Source organism: Helicoverpa armigera, chromosome 5 (genome assembly GCF_030705265.1).
Source record: "Helicoverpa armigera isolate CAAS_96S chromosome 5, ASM3070526v1, whole genome shotgun sequence".
In the NCBI taxonomy this organism is placed as follows: Eukaryota; Metazoa; Arthropoda; class Insecta; order Lepidoptera; family Noctuidae; genus Helicoverpa; species Helicoverpa armigera.
Genome location: NC_087124.1, coordinates 7845620 through 7867754, shown reverse-complemented (window position 1 = coordinate 7867754; position 22135 = coordinate 7845620). Strand labels below are relative to the sequence as shown.

The window sequence follows — 22135 nt, the reverse complement described above, 5'->3', positions numbered from 1 at the left end:
CTCAGGATAGGAATTGGGGAATTATTCTTAAACCGATTTACGAATGACTAAACCTCTATACCTAGGTCACTCTGCGGATACATGAAAATCCCCGTAGCGTTTTTTTTTTAATATCTATAGCCTCGCGTTTGACCACTATCTCCCATAATGGTAAGCGACGATATGATCGAAGATGTATTTCGAATAAACATTTAGTAATTTTAACTCAAAGATAAATTAATAACTATCACGTTCATACAACATATCGCTAAATGTCATGTTTCTAGGTACAGTCAACCGCACATCAGTGGTAACTGTCATGTACCTTAACTAAATAGTAATAAGTACGATTTTCCTATAAAACTTTTACCACTGACCTGAAGTTGACTGTACATACACACATATATGTGAGTACATAAATATACATGAGCATGTTCATATGACGTCCTATAAAGTAGGTTTGTCTGAAGGTGATCAAGTGACATTCATTCTGTCTTCCGCACCTCGATGGTGTTCAACTCATATTTGCATAAACCGGTCCTTGCAGCCATCTTGCTTTTTTGTTACACTTTGCACTTTAAAATAAGTTACAAAAACATGTACATTAAATTTTAATTGATATTGATGTTAAATGGTAATTATATTTAATTGATATTTTCTATTCTAGTTATATGCAATGTAACAAAAGTTTAAAATGTATGAACCGCTATTATCTGTTTGTGAATTAATTAATACTCATTATTTGTGTGCATTTATGTAAATACTAAAATTGTATAACATATTTGGTTTTGAATAAATCAGTAGCACGCTGTAATGATCTTTGGTTCTTAAGCTAGGCACTGTACATGTATGCAAGTTCGAAGACCGGCTAGTGTCAATATGTCTTTCTCGACTTTTAAACTATTTAGGATGTTTGTGGTTTTATGTTTATTCCGTTAAGGATGAATTTGTAATCAAATTAAATAATGCGTACATTCTACGACGAGAAACCATGGACCAGAAAGTAAAATAGAAATAGAATTGCGTAAAAATTATTCACATGAAATGCACATAAACACGAAGATAATGTCGTAACATCAAGTCATTCAAAAGACATCAACGCGTTAGTCATCAGAACATTTAATACGCGTACATGAAGTATTGCTTACAATCATTGCGTTTCAATTACTTTATTTTCTTTATATGTTGAATTAATGTACCTAGGCCGATTACTAGATTAACCTTTACGCAGTTTATGTGACGTCACATCCGCAGTAAGGCCGTTCTTTTTTTAAATTCTTGTCAAAAATGGTAAAATTGTTTTTTATGTGGGATATAGTTAGGTTCGTTTAGTCAATTGCTAATTTTGTAGTCTTCCTGATTGATTAAAAAGGTAAGGTTGAAACGTTTAGCTGATTGGTTTAGTGATACATAGTTAGTTTTGAATTGTCATAGGAAGTGAGGAATCTTCAATGGAATTTGTTATTTAGAATTTATAATGATAGCCATTTGTATACGCAATAGCAGATGATTGATGATAGCAAAACCTCCTAATGAAAGTAAAATTATTGGTCTCAAACCGCTTTCACGTACTTCACATGGTTTCTTTTGGCAACAATATGGACAAAAGTATCTATCTCCTAAATCTTTTCTAAAACCTATCCGTTTGAGAAGCGACCTCAAGACAAAAGAGTCCGCATTTCGCGTCATTGAAAACGTGGATCCATACAAACAAATTCTTGCGAAACCACGAAGCCGCCACAAGGAAACATTTTTGTTATTCAAATTCTACGTACACAGAAATACCGAAGACAGCCGAGGAAGGCCGAGGGAGGCCGAATCATTGGCCCGAGTAGCCGAGCTAGTGAAAGTGAATCGAGGGCGGTGGAAGGAGGGGGTCGGCAGAGAGGAGGGAGGGGGGAGGGGGGCACAAGGTTGCGAACCGGCTGCACCGGCTCCAGACATGCCAAACAACACATTGAGTAATAAGTAATAAGCGTTGCGTTAGCTGCCTTAATGATTCGGTGATGTATGGTGCCATTGTAATGTTGAGACACCCAGGTTCCTAGTCAGATAACGTGGAACAAGGTTAATAGTTTTGCATCCAAATTACATGTTATTTCGGCGCTTCTCGTGTATAATCAGCGATTATGATTGCATTAAAGATGTAATTACATAAACAGTTTTGAGCTCGTCTCGTTACGTGATCACGGTTTCTGGGTTTGTCAAAATAGTGTTAGCGTTAAGTCTTCAATGCTTTGACATGATTGGTGGATAGCATCTTAGAAAGTCTTCCTCTGCTTTGTCAAAGACATATTGCAAAATCTTGGTCTAGAAAAAAAATTATGTGTAGATTTTTTTTGGCCATGAAAGAATTTTCATGCTTGGATCATGTAGTTTTAAATAATGATAATCCTCAAAACGGCATATCTTATGAATTTCGAGTGTTTCGATATGAGTTATTAGCAGCCGAAGTTTACTATCATCAGACTTTAGTTGATTTAATTGGAATATTTATTTAGGTTAGGTACATAAGGGAATGTATGTTCCATCGACGAATATTCAGTTATTGCAATGCACACATGAAGTAATTCTAGCAAAATACTGCTAGCAAATTCAGTACACGTTAATAAAACTCGGTCAGATACTTGACCACTCCAAACTTGGCAGGCGTTCACGTCAATACTCGAATTTGAAAGCATGCGCTTGCCAAATGAACTGGCCAATTTTTGTACACTGCCAATTTATTTTGGACTTAATTACAAAAGGGTTAAAGTGTAAAACGTGATTGATTCGCGGCCGAGGTGATCGCGCTCAATCAGTTCGATCCCAGAAAGTAATCCCATTGAGTAACGAACATTATCGGGCCGCACCAGTTACTGTGGTGCTCGCCTGTGAAATAATATGATTGGCGTTACTTCAAAAGCGAGAATTTATTACGCTCCAGTTATGTGTGTCCGTGTGCTTTGAAACGTGCCACGTTGCGATACTTGGCCACAGTTATGAAATATTGTAATTTAATATTGAGAAAAATTATAAAATTGGGGCAGCATTTCATTCTTCGACGGATAAAACCAGTCATGTGTAAAATATTCCGCGGCGCTGCGATACGGGAGATTATTGAAATATTATGCTGCGAAGAAACAAGCGCAGTCAGATGTAAAAATGATGAACGATAAAACAGTAATAAAGTTGATCTGTGAGAGAAATATCAAGCAAACGGCTGCAGACACCTCGGCTATCTGCTAAACTTCTCGTAGAAACTTGATAATTAAATAAAGAGTAAAAGCTAACAGTTCCATGCTATCAACAAGGGTTTATCTGAAGCCGACGCAAGCCCGGGCTTCGGCTGACGTCCAGAGATAAGTGTATTTTTTCAAGCCATTAATCACAGTTTTCATTACAGCCAGTTGCGATGACCTGGCAAAGGTTGAATTTGATCCTTCTCTTGAACAGACTGGTAGCATATGCGCGAGCTATTAAAACTAGGAGATGTCTAGACGAGGGAATAATATTACGAAAATATTAGTTTATAGTTATACTAGCTGTTCCCCGGGTTCTAGCCGCGTATAAAAAGCAACTCCCTAGTCGTAATATGTCCTTCTTCAGGGTCTAGACAGTTTGTGTAATTGCGGTTTTGGCAAAAAAGGGGACAGACAGACACACAGAGATCTACTTTCCCATTACATTATAATATTAGTACTACTTTTACACTATAATATTAGTAAGGATTATACTGAATTTCAATGGCCGTGTGGATAGTGGCTTGAATTAGTGGAGGTCCGCGCTACGATGAAAGAATACTAATTTACTAGGAGGGTGGAGGGGTCGTCCGCGATGTAACGAACTCGCCGGGAATTAATCTGATTCATACTTAATTCACATTCGTCACAACATTCGCGTCTCGGCACATTACTGCTGTTTTTATAAGAGACTGTTATGAGCTCTCGTTTATACAATGTAATAGAGCCGAGGGAGCATTTAAGTACTCAAATTCCTTTCAGAGAATTTGCCTAATGCACGTAAGCTTTTCGCTCGCTTGACGCTCAAAACTGTCTTTGAGGCCAGTTTACTTTGAAAACCATTTAAGAGTCTATTTCCTTGAGCTCAACGCTCCCAATTTACTTGTAATTTAAATGAGAATACAAACTACTGAAGCGTTAGTATATCTTTCATTAGCATAGAAATTAGCGCATAATCAATAATAGACACTGCTTTTATAATTTCTCGCAGCTTATTAATTATGCAGCATCCGTGATTAGGCTGCGATTTAGCATATGCCTTATATAATATTGAAGACAGATAGATAACATATTTTGATTAGCTTTAAAACTATGTTACTTCACATCTTATCTACAATTCTTATAAGCACGAACTGGTTTGAAAGAATCTTCTTGACTAAGTAAATAGAAAATATCATAGAAACTCAAATAAGACCCTGCACACCTATAACAAACATTTATACTTTTATACACAGTATTCTGATTAAGTAATCATCGGGGTCAAATCTTTTGATGCTTGTTACGAAAAAGTTTTGTACCGAATACAAACAAAGACGCGCTATTGACATTTGAAGATTCAGACAAGTTTCACGAAATAGGCCACTCGATGTAACCCTTGAAAGTGGGGCGAGTCGTTGATAAATCTGGGCGCGGGAACCTCTATAAACCAATTATTATAAAAACTCACTAAATGTGCTGAATGCTTTTAGTTTTAATAGCTGAAGTATTTTAGGGCTCCGAGAAAAAAGGTAATTAATTGTTAATTAGATTACCTACTTTATAAAAATATAAGATGATTAACGGTTAACAAAAAATTAACTTTACGAATTATATTGAAGAAGCTTTTTAAAGGGTCGTTTAGAAAAATTAAGAATCATGATTATTTACTTAAGATGAAGCATTGAATGAAACCTGAATGACATATAGCAAATAACGATTTTTCAAGGCGCACGAAAATAACAGAACCTTAAAAAATATAATTGAAATATATTGTTTTTATCACCAATAAAGTACAGAGGCCACTGGCGTTAAACATTTATCACTTCGGGTGTATAATATATACCAATTTTATGTGACAATCGTGATTTATTTACGAGTATATGTGTATTAAGTGTCAAATAGACCTTCAGGGAGCTGTTAGCACCGAATTGCACCTTGTAGCAGTGCAGGGTTGACCTCAAGCGTCCTTTGTGACCGCGGGTTTAGTTCGATATTGTTATGTATTATGTAACGGTTCCATTGAGAAGTATGTGGGGTTCTCGCTGTGAGAATTATTTTGATGAAGATGTCCATGGTATGAAATGTTTATTTGGAACTTTGTGAATTATAAACGTTTCCGATGCAAATATAATTATGAAGCTATATCTAGACTAGTTTAATTTTAACCAAGTTATCTTTTTTTTTCCAAGGAGGTTTACTAAAATGTTGTTTTCATACTTAACTCGCTATATTTTGTAACACCTTTATTTTCATTTAAAACAATATTAAAAACGTACTGATTATTATCACTGACCTCAGCATGCATTTAACATCAGATTTTATTCAAAAATTAAAATACTTAAGACAGCATTTTATCCACCCATTAACACTAAAAGCCAAATATGTATGTTCTAAGCGCTAAACATACGCGCCAGCAATGCGTCGCGGGTCGCGCGGCCGTGAGAATGTGTCGTAATACAAACGCACAGTACCACACAATAGGGGCAATTTAAGCCTGCCTCAGACACGCTCGGACTCAACATTTGCATGCGAGAGCGCTTTACAACAATACATGCAATTAACTTACGTATAACACGTCCCAATATTTTACTTCACCTTAAACTTAGAAAAGTTGCATTGGTACTTGCCTGACCTGGAATCGAACCCACACACTCATACATGAGAGGTTGGTGCTTTAGCCACTAGGCCACCACGACTTATTTAAAGATTTTAAGTAGATAGAAAATATTATGAAAGCTTAAATAAAATCCTGTAAACCTATTACAAACACTTATGTATATTCTGATTAAGTAATCTTCTGGGTGAAATCTTTGATGTTTGTTAGGAAAAAGTTTTGTACAGAATTCGCAAATGCACACAATAGGGGCAATTTAAGCCTGCCTCAGACACGCTCGGACTCAACATTTGCATGCGAGAGCGCTTTACAACAACGTATGCAATTAACTTACGTATAACACGTTCCAAAATTTTAGTAAATCGACAGTTAAACAAACTGTCAATGAAATTTCACAGGCTTGTTCCCATTTACTCCAAACCTATTGTTTTCTGTAAGCAAAGTTTTCATACATTTCTTCCACATTAAAATATATCTTCTAACTCCTTCCACATGGCTCCGAAAGATTTTGTGTATTGTCAGCAACATAAAAATCTTATGAACCTACTTTTTTTTTCAAAATTTTGTATCGCTTTGGTCCCGTTGGGAAGGATTTTGTGGAGCGAGTGGGAACAGACCATATCAACGTGGATTTATACATCAACATTTAATATCTTACGCTAAAAGGTCGCGAGTGCAATTTAAAAATTTTCTTTTACCTTTTGAGGAAGGCAATTACCTACGTAGGTTAAATTGCTATAACGAACCAGTTCCAACAACTTCTTGGTGTAAGCACTTTTCATTTTAAATAATTAAGGTGGAATGTAAAAAGTTTATGTTTAAAAAACTTTTTTTTTTAAATAAGATCTTATGGTTACAAAGTAATTTACCTCGCCAAGTTTGACGCTAAAAAGGTTTTATGCAAATGCAAATTCGAGCGACCAAACAAAGAATTTAATTCCTCAGCGACCTTGATAAAGTCTGATGGCTCATCGAAATGTTCCGTCGAAGCAGACAGATCCGGCATAATAATTACAAATGGCTAAATACACTCTTTTGCAAAAAAAACGGGCACCTATGCGAAATCTTAGTTTTAAGGACTTTATGTGTATTTCAAAGGGTTTTAATAATTGTAGTATATTTCTAGCATCAAAAAAGTTAGCCGAGCATGCGTGAGAGTGTATTCTAAATTTGAATTTTGTACAATTGCTAAGAAATTGGTTAAACCTTGTTTTGGACTAATTGCTGGCAGAAAGTTCGTCGGTGTTTTGAAAAGTTTTTGAAGTGATTTTCAGGAAAATGATAATGCAGTTTTAATTAATGATTAATGTACTTTTTTGTTAGATCAAAACATTTTTGAATAACTATGCGTATCGGATAAAATTTTCACCTGCTCTAAATGGGCTATACTGATGATTGGGAGCAATATTACGAGTTTCGGTATTTTAGTGTAAAGCGTTCTATTGTTTAGATATTGTACCCACGTGTTTTAAAATATCGCTTTTTCATAAATAAGCACTATTTAGAAGAGTATCAGTACTTTGAACTGCGACAAAACCAATTTAAAGTAAGCAGTGCCCATCACAACTCGCCTCCTATCGGACTTTGACATTTTTAAAAGTCTTGAAATTCTACAAAATACAGAAAATAGCGCATAGACTGTGAGCACGAGGTCTTAGGGTCTCGTAATCACTGATTTTTAAACAACCTCATCTCTTGGGAAACTCCGTAGACCTCTGAAGATCTATGAGTTTGAGCGTTCAAATAGCGTGTTTTCATCCCACGGACATTTTATTAAATAAACTTGCCTACACCGAGATTTTCTGGCATCTGCAGCACTTTCCTGCTTAAATCATAACAATAATTGGCTATCTGCTCATTTCTTAAGAAACATACGTTTTGCCAATAATTTTGAATTCTTGACTCCCTTTCAGCTAAATCTTCGTTTAGTAACCCGATACCTATGGAGTTATCGAGAGCTTCAACGAGGCAATAATTTGACTTTTTAGATAGCTTTAACCCTCCTTATCATTTTTCATGTGGTTAATTTTAACATTTATCACTAAGTTTGGTATTTTTTAAATGTCAAAGTCCGATAGGAGACGGGTTGTGATCGGCACTGCTTACTTTAAATTGGTTTTGTCGCAGCCAAAGGTACTGATACTCTTCTAAATAGTGTTTATTTATGAAAAAGCGATATTTTAAAACACGTGGGTACAATATCTAAACAATAGAACGCTTTACACTAAAATACCGAAACTCTTAGTATTGCCCTCAGACATCAGTATAGCCCATTTAGAGCAGGTGAAAATTTTATCCGATACGCATAGTTTTTCAAAAATGTTTTGATCTAACAAAAAAGTACATTAATCATTAATTAAAACTGCATTATCATTTTCCTGAAAATCACTTCAAAAACTTTTCAAAACACCGACGAACTTTCTGCCAGCAATAAGTCCAAAACAAGGTTTAACCAATTTCTTAGCAATTGTACAAAATTCAAATTTAGAATACACTCTCACGCATGCTCGGCTAACTTTTTTGATGCTAGAAACATACTACAATCATTAAAACCCTTTGAAATACACGTAAAGTCCTTAAAACTAAGATTTCGCATAGGTGCCCGTTTTTTTTGCAAAAGAGTTTATAACGCCCACGGAATTTCGAGATGATGTCAAACAATAAAATTGATACAATGACGTCACGAAGTTTGCTTATTGAAGACAGAGTTACGCTTGTGACGACATTCTCATTTACATTTGAATTAATTCAAATTACGAATAGATAAATAAAAAAGTTTCTTATAAAAAGAAAATCGTCGATGATGAAGATGGTCGTATTTCAGCTACACGTAACAAAGTAACATTTTTGAACATCAAAAAGGTCAGGTCATTGTCGATCGAGCTTAATAATTTCATTAAAAACTTAGCTCTAAAGAAAACTTAAAGCTAACAGAATTTCTAACTTCCCAATTAAAATGATCTTTTAGGCCGATGCTGTAGTACGGTAGGCATAGACGAAAGTTATCATTTTCTTATTATAGCCATTAGCATAACAGATCGGCATTATTTCGTAATTCATGAAACAGATATTCATGAATATTGAGCGAGTAACAAAATATGAATTTGTTATTTGTATAATTTATTCGGGAACCGAATTATCCAGAGAATTAGAAGTTTGAGTAACGTTGTTAAAAGGGAGTCTGTAGATGCGTAATTAATTTGACCCTGACATAGATTTGTTTTGGCATTTGGCAATGAGCTGTTGGAGTGTATTTAGTTTGTTATACGACTAATTGAACTTGTAGAAAATGACGAATGTTATTGTAACAATTTAAAAGGCTGAGATAATAGAATGTTTTTCTCGCCACCCTAACCACTCGAGTTTGAAGACCAGTCATTTGTTCCTACGACAAGATTTTTCAATCCAAGTTCAATACAGATGCCTAACTACAGATGCAATGTTTAAATTGATTTTCATTTGTTTTCAAAGAAGTTCGATATTGGAATTCCTGTTAAATTTCTAACACCTATATTAGATCTAACGAGGTTCCTAAAACGCAATTAGAACTTCATTGTATTGAAGTTGCCTCTTCAAGTTAGTTATGCGCCTACAATCTACAAATCCATTAGGTTTATAACATTTCAACTTTACCTTGACTGTTGAGACTTGTCGAAATTTCAAAAGGCTTAAACCGTCTTAGCATTAAAGGCCTTTGAATTTCGGAGTCTTATAGACTCTATTAGGCAATATTTATTTGCTATTTGCTTCAGAGGATTTAAGTAGTTTTCATTCATAAATATTCTTTAATATCTGAAATTAGTCATACGGAATACTTATGAATCAAAGGCCAGCTACTTCAAACCAAAAATCATTCAAACTTAAAACTTCTCTAATTACATGCTTTGACACAAATGCGCGGATTAACTCAGCTATCGACTTTCTATTGTTATTTTTCTATTTTTATTACGTGAAGTATTAGAGACATTAACGCATCACCGTGCATCGGCGCGTCTATGTGTTCGCGAGAAACTGTCCGTCGAGCCGGAACGCGCCGCTTTCACGAGTCGGTCCGCGTACGGCGTGTGTACGTGACGCGCGATGACGTCACGGCACGTTTCACTACCTCCGATAATAGGGGCCTAGATGTTGAACCACCAGAAGTGATGCTAATCACCCCGCCATTACATGTCCGACAAGTGTTAAGCTTTAAGTCACGTAGGTTAATTGAACTGATTGAGCATTGAGCACCTGATGTTGTAAGTTCGACTTGTAATGTAGTGTAAAAATTCTATAAAAAATCCGAATAGTAGTTTTACACGAACGCTTACAAAATATCTCCTAACAAAGGCACCAATACCCAAGCCATTAAAATTGAATAGCTAAAATAGTTCATTAAGATTGTGCGCCAGATAATACTCGTACAATCATTGTCAGATGCAGATAGTTCGGTTCGGCCATTGGTCCGACAGTTAGGAAATTATATCATGATAACTATCTAGTTATAATTGGATGATAAAGCTTAAAACTTGTATTCAACATCTATTTGCATAAAGCAGGCTGTAAATGCATAAATGATATGAAATATTGGTAACAGAATCTTGGATGTTTACACCTTTCCATTGGGATCGGAAAACCAGGAAATATAACAATATTGAATACTTCCCTAGAGATTCTACGAAGACGCAGCTAGAATAAAAGGTAGTCTATAAATAAAATTTATTAAAAACAATATTTACAATGTCACTCGCTCTCCTCTGACACGGAAATAGATATTTTCCGGTTCTTAAGAGCGTGTACGCTCGGCGCGCGATGTCAACTTTAGGTAATTCAACGCAAAAAACCGCGCAGACTAGCGTCGCGGCTGTGTGCGTGCCTATCATACTTCACGTATAGTCACACAAACCATTTTGATCCTTTCGAGTGAAATTGGTAGAACAAAAAATATATTATTTAGTAAATAGTTAATAGCGGGAAAATAGTGTAAGTCTATGGATGTCTAAAATATAAAAGCATGAAAATAAGTCGTTAATACTTACACTCTTTTGCAAAAAAATCGGGGACCTATGAAAACCTTGGTTTTGAGGACTTTCTGTATATTACATACAATTTTCAACAGTACTAAATAGTCGACTGATGATTAATGACAATGTTAAGAGTTTCTGTATTTTAACCGATTTCAAAAAAAGAAAGGAGGAGGTTTCAATTAGATTGTTTTGTGATTGTTCTCAATTTGATTGTTCTCGATTTCTCAAAGACGCCTGGACCGATTTGAAAAATTGATTGTTTATATGAATGGTCCAGTCCATCCAGACCGAAAAATTGTGGTCAAATAACAACAATTGCCGGAAAGCCAAATATTGGTGAAGAGCTTGGGTTTACCATTGCAAATAAAGTTTTAAGTTATCTATCCTATATGCTTCAAAAGTTATTCGAGATCAAAAGTCAAAATTTGGGTACATCCAAAATGAAAAAAAAAAAAATTATAGCTCGATTGGTAACAGACATCTGCAATAAGTGATTTCTAGCCTAAGGAGTCCGCCATATTGGATTTAGACTCGCGACACATATTTATTCGAGTTATTCATAGCAAGCCCTTTCATTTGATACCCATATCGTAGGAATGCATTAAAAACATTTTTTTCTCCATCTTGGGTATACCGCCATATTGGATATAGAATCATACATTGTCATTAAAACTGAACATTCAAACAAAATTTCAACTCAATCGATAAAAAAAATATGCTTCAAAATTGAGCTTTAAATAAAATAGTAATGTATCAAGATTTGTTGGTCGCGCTTGAAATGTACTCTATTCTCGGTATCCACGGCAGAGGTTATTCACCCTACGCGATGTGACGGAGCGACACGTCCTCTCTCTGTGAAGCCTTGCGGCGGTCTGGTTTGAGTTGACTCGCGTGCAGCGTTTTATAGTAGTTTTTAAATAATTTATAAAAAAATAAAGACGAGAGATTAAATTATAATATAAAGTTTATGTTTTAAAGAAAGAGTTATATTACTATACTAAATAATTGTTATATTAAATTAAGTAAGATAGATAGGTAAAAAAAGCATTTGAAATTCACAATTTTTCACATTGTTAAAATATTTTTTTCTGAAAGATAGAGACCTAAATCAAAAAATGTTTTCAACTAACTATAGGCATGGGGATTTCGCCTATGAGTAAAAAAATAAATATGATTAGATTTGCCACTGTTTTCACATGAATTTAAGCTTCGAAATAGACGCTGAACGGGAATTTTATAAAACATCTGTTACGTTATAGGGGTTTTAAGTATTTAAACTACACAAATTGAAATTTATGTTCAATTAACTATATAGACAGTGAAATTACCTTGCGTTATTAAAAAATAACATAGTTATAGGACAAGTAGTTACTGAGAAACAGTGGTTTGAAAAGTACCATTTTAGGCCAAATGGCGCGCGGTTGACGTACACGCTCTTAATGTTGGTAGCAGATCGTTAAGGCGAGTACTCGGCTGGAATGTTTTCCGTCCTGTCACTCCTTATTCGATTTGTCACCTCTATACTTCAACCAGTTTCACTCAAGGCAACACGAAAACAACGCATTAATGAGGCTTAAACAGGCCGCCTTATTTAGTAGAAATGTCGATACAATTTCTTACTCAGTAGGTACCGGTAAATGACGTTCAATTTACTAACTCACTGCCTCTTCTTGATTATGACGTAAATCCAAACATTCAGGGTCTTAGAAGCGGCGCTGTTCAAAGCCATCTCAAACAAGTCCCCTCGAAGGGTCTATTGAATCAACATACCGAAGTGAAGCAAATCAAAACATCAAAGGCGGCGCAATGACAGCTGATATCGACCATCTTTGTGGTCACGTTCGGTCCCGCTCAAGTTTCGAAGGCTGTCACATAAACTTTGTAGTAGCGTGACAGCGCTCGGCTTGGACAATGTTCTAATAATCTTTAACAGTATCGCAGTTCAATGGCACTCGATGGACCTCTCTGTGAAGTTTGCTCGCTACCTGACACCTCGTCTCGGGTTCACTGATTGGATACCACTCAATAATTTTAGGGTTTGTTCATTACATGGGCTTAGTTTTAGGTAGTGGATAACTTATACCCATTATCTATTTACGAATATTTTGGTTAAATGGATAATTGTTGTTATTTCGACGAAATAACGTGCTTGTAGTTTATAAATAGTTTATAAACAAGTTGTTGAAGCCACATCCAGCAACTCTATTGAATTTGAAACGATGTGCGGCATAACAGTCTTTTTATAAAGCTGTTAACCTACTTGAGCACTGTGTGCCATGACTGATTATGTTAACTTTCTTTAACGATCGGCTGATAAAACATCCTATTTTCCAAATAGAAATTTGTAATTAAGATACAATAAAAGTACATTAAAGTTGTTAGAACAATAACGTCACACTCAATTTCTTTGTTTCAGATGTGACAGAGCTACCGGCATGGCGTAGCGAAGACTTCTAATTTCTCCACTGCCGAACATGGCTTTCTCCAAACTTCGAGAGACTCCCGATGAACTCTAAAGTGGACATTCTAGTGGTGTGTGTGTTAGTATCAATGACTCGGTGAAAATTAATCACAACAATGGGGAGGCGACGTTGGAGATTTGTTACAATCACGGCGTTCTTGCTGTTAGTTATAAAAGACACGCAGTGTCAAGGTAAGAACTAATCGCTTCGGCGCAAACAACTAGCTCTCGTGTTCGAGATTAAGTAACATCGCACGGTAGACGCAGCTCTCGTCTTATACACACGTAGCATGATTAAAGTTGGCTCATTCCCTATTCATTGTCAATAATGTTGTATGTAGGGTAATCCTTCACACATGTCGGGTAATACATAATACATTTTATACCCCGGGGTTATCACAAAATACATTTTCCGGCATTAATCTATTCATTCAGAAATTAATTTGAAGTTGATCCTATGTATAAAATATGAATATATATATGAGTCTCAACACATTATTTTCAAACAAGTAGGTAGGTACATTTCTAAAGATAAAATTAGATATCAAAACGTCAGCACAGATATAACAAAGAAAAATAAATCTATTTATAAGAAGATAAAAGCAGAATAAGGTCATTTGCTGCACGGTATGTGCACAGAAAAGGTACGGACTCAATACTGGCTTTATAACCTAGATAAACAAGGAGACAATAAAGTCAGAAGTGGCGCAAAATGATATAAAAGTGGGTTTGCAAGCTGTGCAGCCGCGTGGGCGGACAATGCATGTCGCGCGCCCACGTGCGCCTAGTAACTGCTCTATATATTTATTATTCAATAGTCGAGGCGCGAATACCAGTCGCCGATCCACTTCAAGTTTTACTATCCTGAAATAGATTTATCACAGAATACTGCACAGAAAAACATTAAATTTAAACCGTCCATGAATAGTATATTGAACAGTGTGCAGTGAAATGTGTGTCAATATATGTTAATATGTTAGGTACTTTTGAGTTGTATCATCAATTGTAAAATAGTTTGTTAAACTACATGTATGTAGGTAGGTATTATTGTTACCAGCTGCCAGTTGATTGAAATAATTAGTTTTACCCCGAGTTTTTATTAGAACACAAATAATTTAGCAATAGCCTACCACGATTCTATTGACATTCAGGGTATTTTAATTAACAATGTGCAAATTAATTGCATGCGTGTTCAATTAATTAAACAAATTGTGCATGTACACAATTACGTTTTAAAATTGACATGTATTTGCATGAAACGGAGTCATTCGATAGCAAAATTAATCGGAACTCGATAAATATTAAAATGTAGGTTAATGATTTTAATGTTTCCGTTGAATGAAAATAGGTAAGGTCTGAGAAACCTTGGCGAGAATATTCAAGGATGTTTTCGGAAGTGTACAGAAATGTATGCAGTTAGAACGAGAGTATTAAGACAAAAGGGGTTCCATGTCGGTACTATTGTTTCCCCAGTTTTGTTAAAACCTCTCGAAATTGATGTTTAAGCCGGAGATCCCGCGATAAGACCGGCTCCGGACAAGCGGCCAAAGTTGGACACTTCTGACAGTCTGATGGCAGAATCACGAATAATACGTTTGATTGAATATTAATTAGTTTGAGCTTTTGCCGTGAATTCTCTTTGTAGGTACTGCGATTATTGTGGTCAGACAAAGCGATGTGACGAAAAACGAAAGATAGAAAACATGTTATAAAGACTTTCAAAACAATATTTTTTCAATCAATCAAAATCCTAAGTAGTTTAAAATATAATGTATAAACTTTGGGGTTACTTAACTTTGGTACGTAGATCTTAAAGTTATTTTTTCGTAACTTCACTAGAAAGACCTTAATTTCTTAATGTAATTACCTTGTGTTTCAACGTTTATATAATTCTTGCTTTAGATCTAAACTTACTATCGCCATCACAATTAGTTCACCATTGTCTGTTTTTAATGTTTTTTGTCGGTTAGCCGGACTGGAAGAAATGCTGGTTTGAGATAAGACTGTTTGTTAAGCCTACTTAATCCATTTGTCCACTAAATTATATCTTCTAATTATACTACTTAGTTTGTTATTATTCTACTACCAAACTGTCTCTTTTGCTAAGAAAACTTGGTAATATAGGTACGACATAGTTTATTTATCATGTGTTTTGCAGCCTATATTTATTCAAGTTCATACTAACCTCGGCTAGATTTTTTTAATTAGCAAGCTAGCATTACACGATATTTGCCATCTATTTAACAAACAAGAAACATTTAGTTACTTATTTTAGGCTATATTTATCCGGATGCGGGTAGTAGTTTCCACGGGACGCGAGCGAAACTGCGGGAAAACCGCGAGGAAACCGGGAAAAAGTACTTAAATAGCAAAAACGTACATAAAATATAACAACTATGGTAGATAAAGAGGTTCCACGTATATACCTAAATATACCCGGGTCTATTTCTATAACCCTTACGTTACTACCAGTGGATATAAGGTAATAATAGGTAATAATAACTCAGTTCCTAGTAATAGATTCTATATCCGATTTCCTAGTGTAATTGGATTTTTCTATTAAACAATTTCGATTGATCGCCTGGTATTGGAATAGTTTGCGATAAATTGCGACAGCCCGTACCGTAAGAGGGCTATTACTGTTATCGGCTTGCTATATTTGATACAAATGCACGATTGCTCTTGCTATAGTGAAAAACAATGATTATTTTTTTCTCTAGAAATATAAATCTGTTTAAACATATTGGTGACGTCATTTAATTGATATCAGCGAAGTGAAATTAGCGAATCAATTATGAATTGTATATTTATTTAGTGTCAATGTTATTATAATATCTAAGTCAGCATTTACTTTTCTTAACTGAGAAGATATTAAATATCAAAGTGGAGTATTATATTCATTTTCCTCACTTATTTGTTTTTCTATTCAATGCTGGAAACAATTAACACTTTTATCTATTATTCTGGCATACTGATACATCTACATTTCGTATGAAATGTTATATAATTTAAACAGTAATGTTACTAAAATTACGAAAAGAAAAAAAAGAACATAGCCTTTAACAAAAAATCGACGTGAATAAATAGAGCGTAGAAAAAATATTACTCTCCGTAATACTAGATAATAACAATTCACAATAAAACGTGATGGAGTCGACCATACAAAAATACGACAGAGACAATGAAACGAATTTCCTAGTTCATTTGAAGTTACTGCCATAACGTAAATTAAATACCCTGAGAGAAAAATGTACCTTTGTAAGAACGCGCAGACTGCAAACTTTTAGTCGGCCGATAGTTGATCATCATCATCTCCCCAGCCTTTTCCCAACTACGTTGGGGTCGGCTTCTAGTCTAACCGGATTCAGCTGAGTACCAGCGCTTTACAAGGAGCGACTGCCTATCTGACCTCCTCGGCCAATAGTTGTTCTGGGCTCAGTTTGAAGATGTTCCATTCATCTTGTGTACAGGTTACAACGATTAGGTATTTGTTCGGTATCAGACCGACTAAAAACTTTGATTTAATTCTCAATTTTCTAAAAAAAAATATTTTTTCCTACCGGGCCGACAGTCTGCCGACTTTTTAGTCTTCGGTCAGCGCACTTAAATGTACCATAAAACATGGACGAGGCTTTACAGCCACCTACTTTGTTGTAATACGTTATATTGTTATATAACATTACATAGAAACCAGACTCGTTCGAGCTTTTGATTAAATTTTTAAATGAGCTCACTATTATTATAATCTTTTCTTAGAGGACTGGTATTTGAAGACATAAATTATATTGGGAGCAGACACGTTTTCGATTAAATGAAATGTTTTTTGGCAATTTATTCTATTGTATACTTGTTTTTAATTAAAGCTCGTGTTTTTTTTTTTTAAATTGTAACATCTGTTGATGGAAACTACTTGAAATCTTGTATTCTGGAATTAAGTATGACTAATAAATAAACAAAAACTAAGTCTAAACTTAAATTTTCTATTGTCAAACAGTTTAAATTAATTTTGAACCTGAAAAAGTATGTTAGCCCTTCGTGTAAAATTAGGAACGTCACAAAATGTAAGCACATATTTTAATAAAACCCTATTCAATCCTTGATCGAACGAACGTATTAAGGTCCCCAATTATGCTAGACATTAATTTTCTTTTTAATTCCCTAATGACATACTTACCTGTTTTCTATATCATATTTAATCAATACGCAATTGATGTTTCTATAGCAATTTATTTATGTGACACCGGTGTATAAAACTATGATGGTGGCTTCCAGCATCTCTTATTCAAAGGTTTGGAGAGGTGCGTACGTGAGGGCCCTACTTAATTAGGGATCAAGTGGCTCAATGCGGAGCCTCGCCATATACTACACATACTATGTTCAACAAAATATTTTGCGTATGTTGCTCATATATCTAAAATTGCCTCGCGCACGGAATATTAATTTGATGGTATTTACTTTGGCGCAATACATCTAATATTGATGTCTGTGTGTTCGTATAAAATGAAAGCATATTTTATATCAAAGGCTTGGGCAAATAGCGTCTTTACGAAGATCGATGTACTCTCGTAAAATATTCTGATTCATATTTGCGCTGTTCTGTGTACCTGTCCGAGCTAATTTCACTCGATTGAACCTATATCAATTTTTTGACAAGCTTATTACTTGTGCTTTGCACTCTGTTACCTGTCATGTTCCGAAAGGGCTCGGAAAATATAAAGCGAAATATTTGTTCGAGCCCAGTCGGGGGTGATCGCTAGTGTGAATGTAATGAAACAGTAATTTGGGAAACTTTGTAACAAGTTTGTTTATTCTCGCATTATTTCTAAATTGTTTTTGATTTATTCTTTGCTTTACGTAAGTTCTGAAGTAAGCACATATAGATGGAGGCTTGTATGTTAACCTTAATAACTTCATCGACTTCTAATTACTTATTATAAGTTTAAAATGAAAATAAAGCCACAGATTTAAGGATTTCATTAGAACAGAACCTGTTAAAAATATAGTCATCACAAAAAAGTGTTTTTCATTTTCTCAATAAATGAAGTTTGGATAGTTTCATTCAAAGTTGAAGCAAATTCAAATCAGTTCAATATTTCCCAACATTGTAACGAACAAACAAACTCATAAACTTTCCCTAGTTATACCTACACTCGTATAGTAAATAGTTGAAGTCGAACTTTATTGGTAGAACAGAGTTCTAAGTATTGCTCAGTCTAGACTGTAATAGTACTCTTTCTTATCAATTGTAAAGTTATTTTGTCCAGTAGGTGCCTTCGTCGAAGTTTTAAAGTTAACTCGATATGTTTTAAGGTTTTAGTGCACTTCTGAAACTTATTCCCTTTGTTCTTTTGACAATAATTTACGAAGGAATTGCCCATAACCATTCCCCCTTCGTACGCCATATAATTTACTCTAGACATAAAACAAATCTTTCCACATAAAAGAAAGCAACGGGAAATAGAAAAGCGGAGCACTCGCATTTAATGTCACTAATTATACTGCCCTCCCATCTCGAGTTCTTGCTAATGATAGTTACTTTTTGAAGATTCCATAGACGAACGGCCCCGAGCAATTAAACCTTTCCGTATAAGATACTCTTTTTCCTTCATTAGGGCACCATTAAACCCATGCCCGGTAATTCAGGCGGATAACTAACATTAATATAACGGAACATTAAAACTACGCAACGCGCTGCAACGCAGGTGTACCTTCTAAATATTACACTAACTTTTCGCCGCTGCCTCGCTCACGAGAAACTTTTATCTATCCTATAAAACTTGATGCGCTTCCTTTTTGTTTGTTACTTACATTATCTTTAATACAATGAGGATAGGAGAGTTTTTAACAAGGTTGCCTCGTAAAAAGATGTTTTGAGCAAATATTAGGCAGAGTCGGCGTTATGCTTGGGATCTTATCTCAGCCAAATTACTTTAGGCCGAGCAAACTCGGAATAGTAATTTTGATCTTCGACACGTAGGAAGCATTCACACGTTGCTTACACATAACCTCTAAAATAAAATTAAAATAATTACGAGATTTCCATTAAACTTGTCGGTTCAAGAAACTGAAATCATCTGCAGAATTTTTATGGTTTTAAAGTAGGACGTGGTACATGGAGCCGCTAGTTTATAATAAAAACGCGAGATGCATACGGTCTATTTGCAAGAACTAATAACGGTACGTTGTGTTCCGCGCAGATTGCTCAGTTTGCATAGTAATTGCCTCGTCTGGGACCGCATAGCGAATATCTGTTAGTGTGAAACATTCATAACTACAGCCTCAGAAGAATAGGTGCATATCCGCTTAAGTTATTTTAGGTTGAGGTCATACAATTCCGTGCAGATTTAATCTGGCCATCATTGAAATGCTAATTAGTTTGGAAGGATAATTTAAATACTTGTATTTGTCTCTTAGTAAATACAATGAATTACCATTTCATGAAGCAAAATCCACTACAATAAGTACGCACATTTTTTACAATTTATTTAGACGGATTAACCAGCGTCCTCTGCGATTTAATAGGGAAGTAGGTATAAGCCTCAGTGACGTAAGCAAATTGGATAAATTTCCCCATAATGAAGCTCTAAAAGGTACAAATAGGTGGCTGCAGACTTTTACAAATTGCTCGAAGATTTTCTTGGAAGTCTTGTAATGTTAAATGATATTAGACATCGCTAGTGATAAAGTTGTGATCGTGTAGCGCGGGCTGTGTGCTCCAAGGATTACAGTTCGTCAGACTGTGATCCAGTTCCTAAGCCTCGGGCACCAGCTCCGAGCAGGGACTAATCCTGTTTCCACGTTACGACTTCATTCCGAGCGCACTTTTTGAAACTAATGTTAGGGATAATCGTCTACAACGTTGGGGTTTCGGTAATATTATCATTACAAATTTTATATTATGTTGTTGGCCCTACAGAATCATTTAAGTAAACATGAAACCTTATAAAATTAGTAACCTTTACGGGGATATTAACATTTTTATAGCTTTCATTTAACATTATCACCTATACCTACATAGTTACTCTTGACATAAACTAGAAGATTCGATTGTGTTTTGTTAAAATACAAAATATAGAATGCCTGTTTTTATTTGATGTCGTAAAAAATTCCATGCAAACATTTTACGGTGGAAATAAAAAAGTGAAATGTTTACCTTTAAGCGAGGTACACATCGGGCCACCGCGCCGGCATTACAAAGAGCTTTTAAGCCTTTTCCGCACACGTCACGTGCAGACCGGGCCTTACCCGGCGCGTGTGCCTGCCTAATTACCTGCGATTTACTGCGTGTACCCCGCCCCTAATATTAATTACAACTTATTGTTCTAATGGATGTTGTTTTTGGGCCAAAGTTTTTCTAATGAAAGTTCAAAATGATCACAAAAAACCTCAACCTATTTTCGGCAGTATGTTATTCTATACACCCCTTTGTTCTGTAGAGTAAATATACATCTACAATAGTAGTTAAATGTTCCTTACACGTTTGCATTTATGTTGTTACCTTGAGTTTAGTGCAAAATTAACTCAAAATAATAGGCCAATTTTGTGTGAAACATAAACAAAAAGATCCTATACCAACATAGATTTTGAGTAAAAGGATAAGTGAGATTAGTGGGACCATAACATAACACATTCAGTCCCAAAAGGCTCGTAAATCCTGACCGTTTTCATACAGACGAGTTAATTTTTCATGGCTATGTGTCTGCCAAACATTTTTGCTTAGAAACATAACCAACGTGGATCACCATTAAAAGCAGCGTGAGTTGCCATACACCACATCTAAATATAGACTTCTTTTGATCCACATTTTGGTCTTAGACAGAACATGAGCTAATCAGTTTTGGTTAGACAATTTAGTCTCATTAGTGAGAAGGGAACGAGCAACATATAGGTATTGTATTAGCAATTACTAATATACATACATATAAAGGCCAATATAATAAACACGAAATGATAATGATGAAATTATTCATTGTTCGTGACAATTGCGTGAATGTCGCTTTTGTAAAAACCACGTTACCCCTACAACACTTTTTCGAACTCGGGAATTTAACCCTGAAAAATCCCAAACTCCCAAGTTAGTCTAATCTGTCACGTTCCGTTGTTATCTAATACACATAGGTATCAATCACTTGATCAAAATTTGAGACGCGAGTGAACCGCGGCGAGCGCGGGAGGAGGGGGGAGGGGTTGCCATGACGACGCGTGTGCTTGACGTGTGTTTGTTTTACAGAAAGCCCCGCCGTGAAACAGCAACTTTGTTACCAGCCGAGGCCATTTATTTATTTTTTACATTTTAAAATAAAAACGATTTTGAGTTACGAACAGCTACAATGTATTGTGCCAGTTCATTTCAAAATCTTAGAAGCAAAAATTCGTTTAACCCTCTTCCAATACTCGACGTGATCCTTTTTTTCTAAGGGTATCATGGATTATATTGATTTTAGGGTCGGAGAACGAATTATCGACTTTTTCCTACCCCTATCACTAGACGCTACCAATCTCTTAAAACAGTAAAATACATAAAAAGAAAACGGAATAGAAATAAATCAGAAAAGGTTGGCCATAAACGAGCCTGAACTACATAGAGATTTCGTTTTACCTGAAACATTCAGGGAAGACAAAGTAATTTATTAACGCGAACCTCTCCCGTACAGCTCCAATAAGCGATTCGTTTCATCCTGTATTCATAAAGGGAAGTTTGAAGAGACCACACACGCCTACTCGGTAGGTATTGCAATTCACCTCTCATAATCAACCGCGAAGTACAAACATTGACAAGAGCGATAAAGCCACGAAACTCGGCCAGTCTCGGGGGAAATTCCAGTTTTCTTGAGACCTTAGAGTTAATCAGAAAATATATTGAAGGCACTGTGAA

The 22135-nt window shown here is 35.4% G+C and overlaps 1 protein-coding gene across 1 annotated transcript in view; it reads left to right on the top strand.

Moving 5' to 3' along the window:
• LOC110376043 (uncharacterized) overlaps positions 1 to 22135 on the top strand; it is a 58553-nt gene that overhangs the window by 24107 nt on the left and 12311 nt on the right. Inside the window, exon 2 of the mRNA XM_021334416.3 lies at positions 13216 to 13452. Coding sequence (XP_021190091.3) covers positions 13377 to 13452 — 76 coding nt within the window. The 5' untranslated portion in view covers positions 13216 to 13376. The remainder of the gene's footprint in view (positions 1 to 13215; positions 13453 to 22135) is intronic.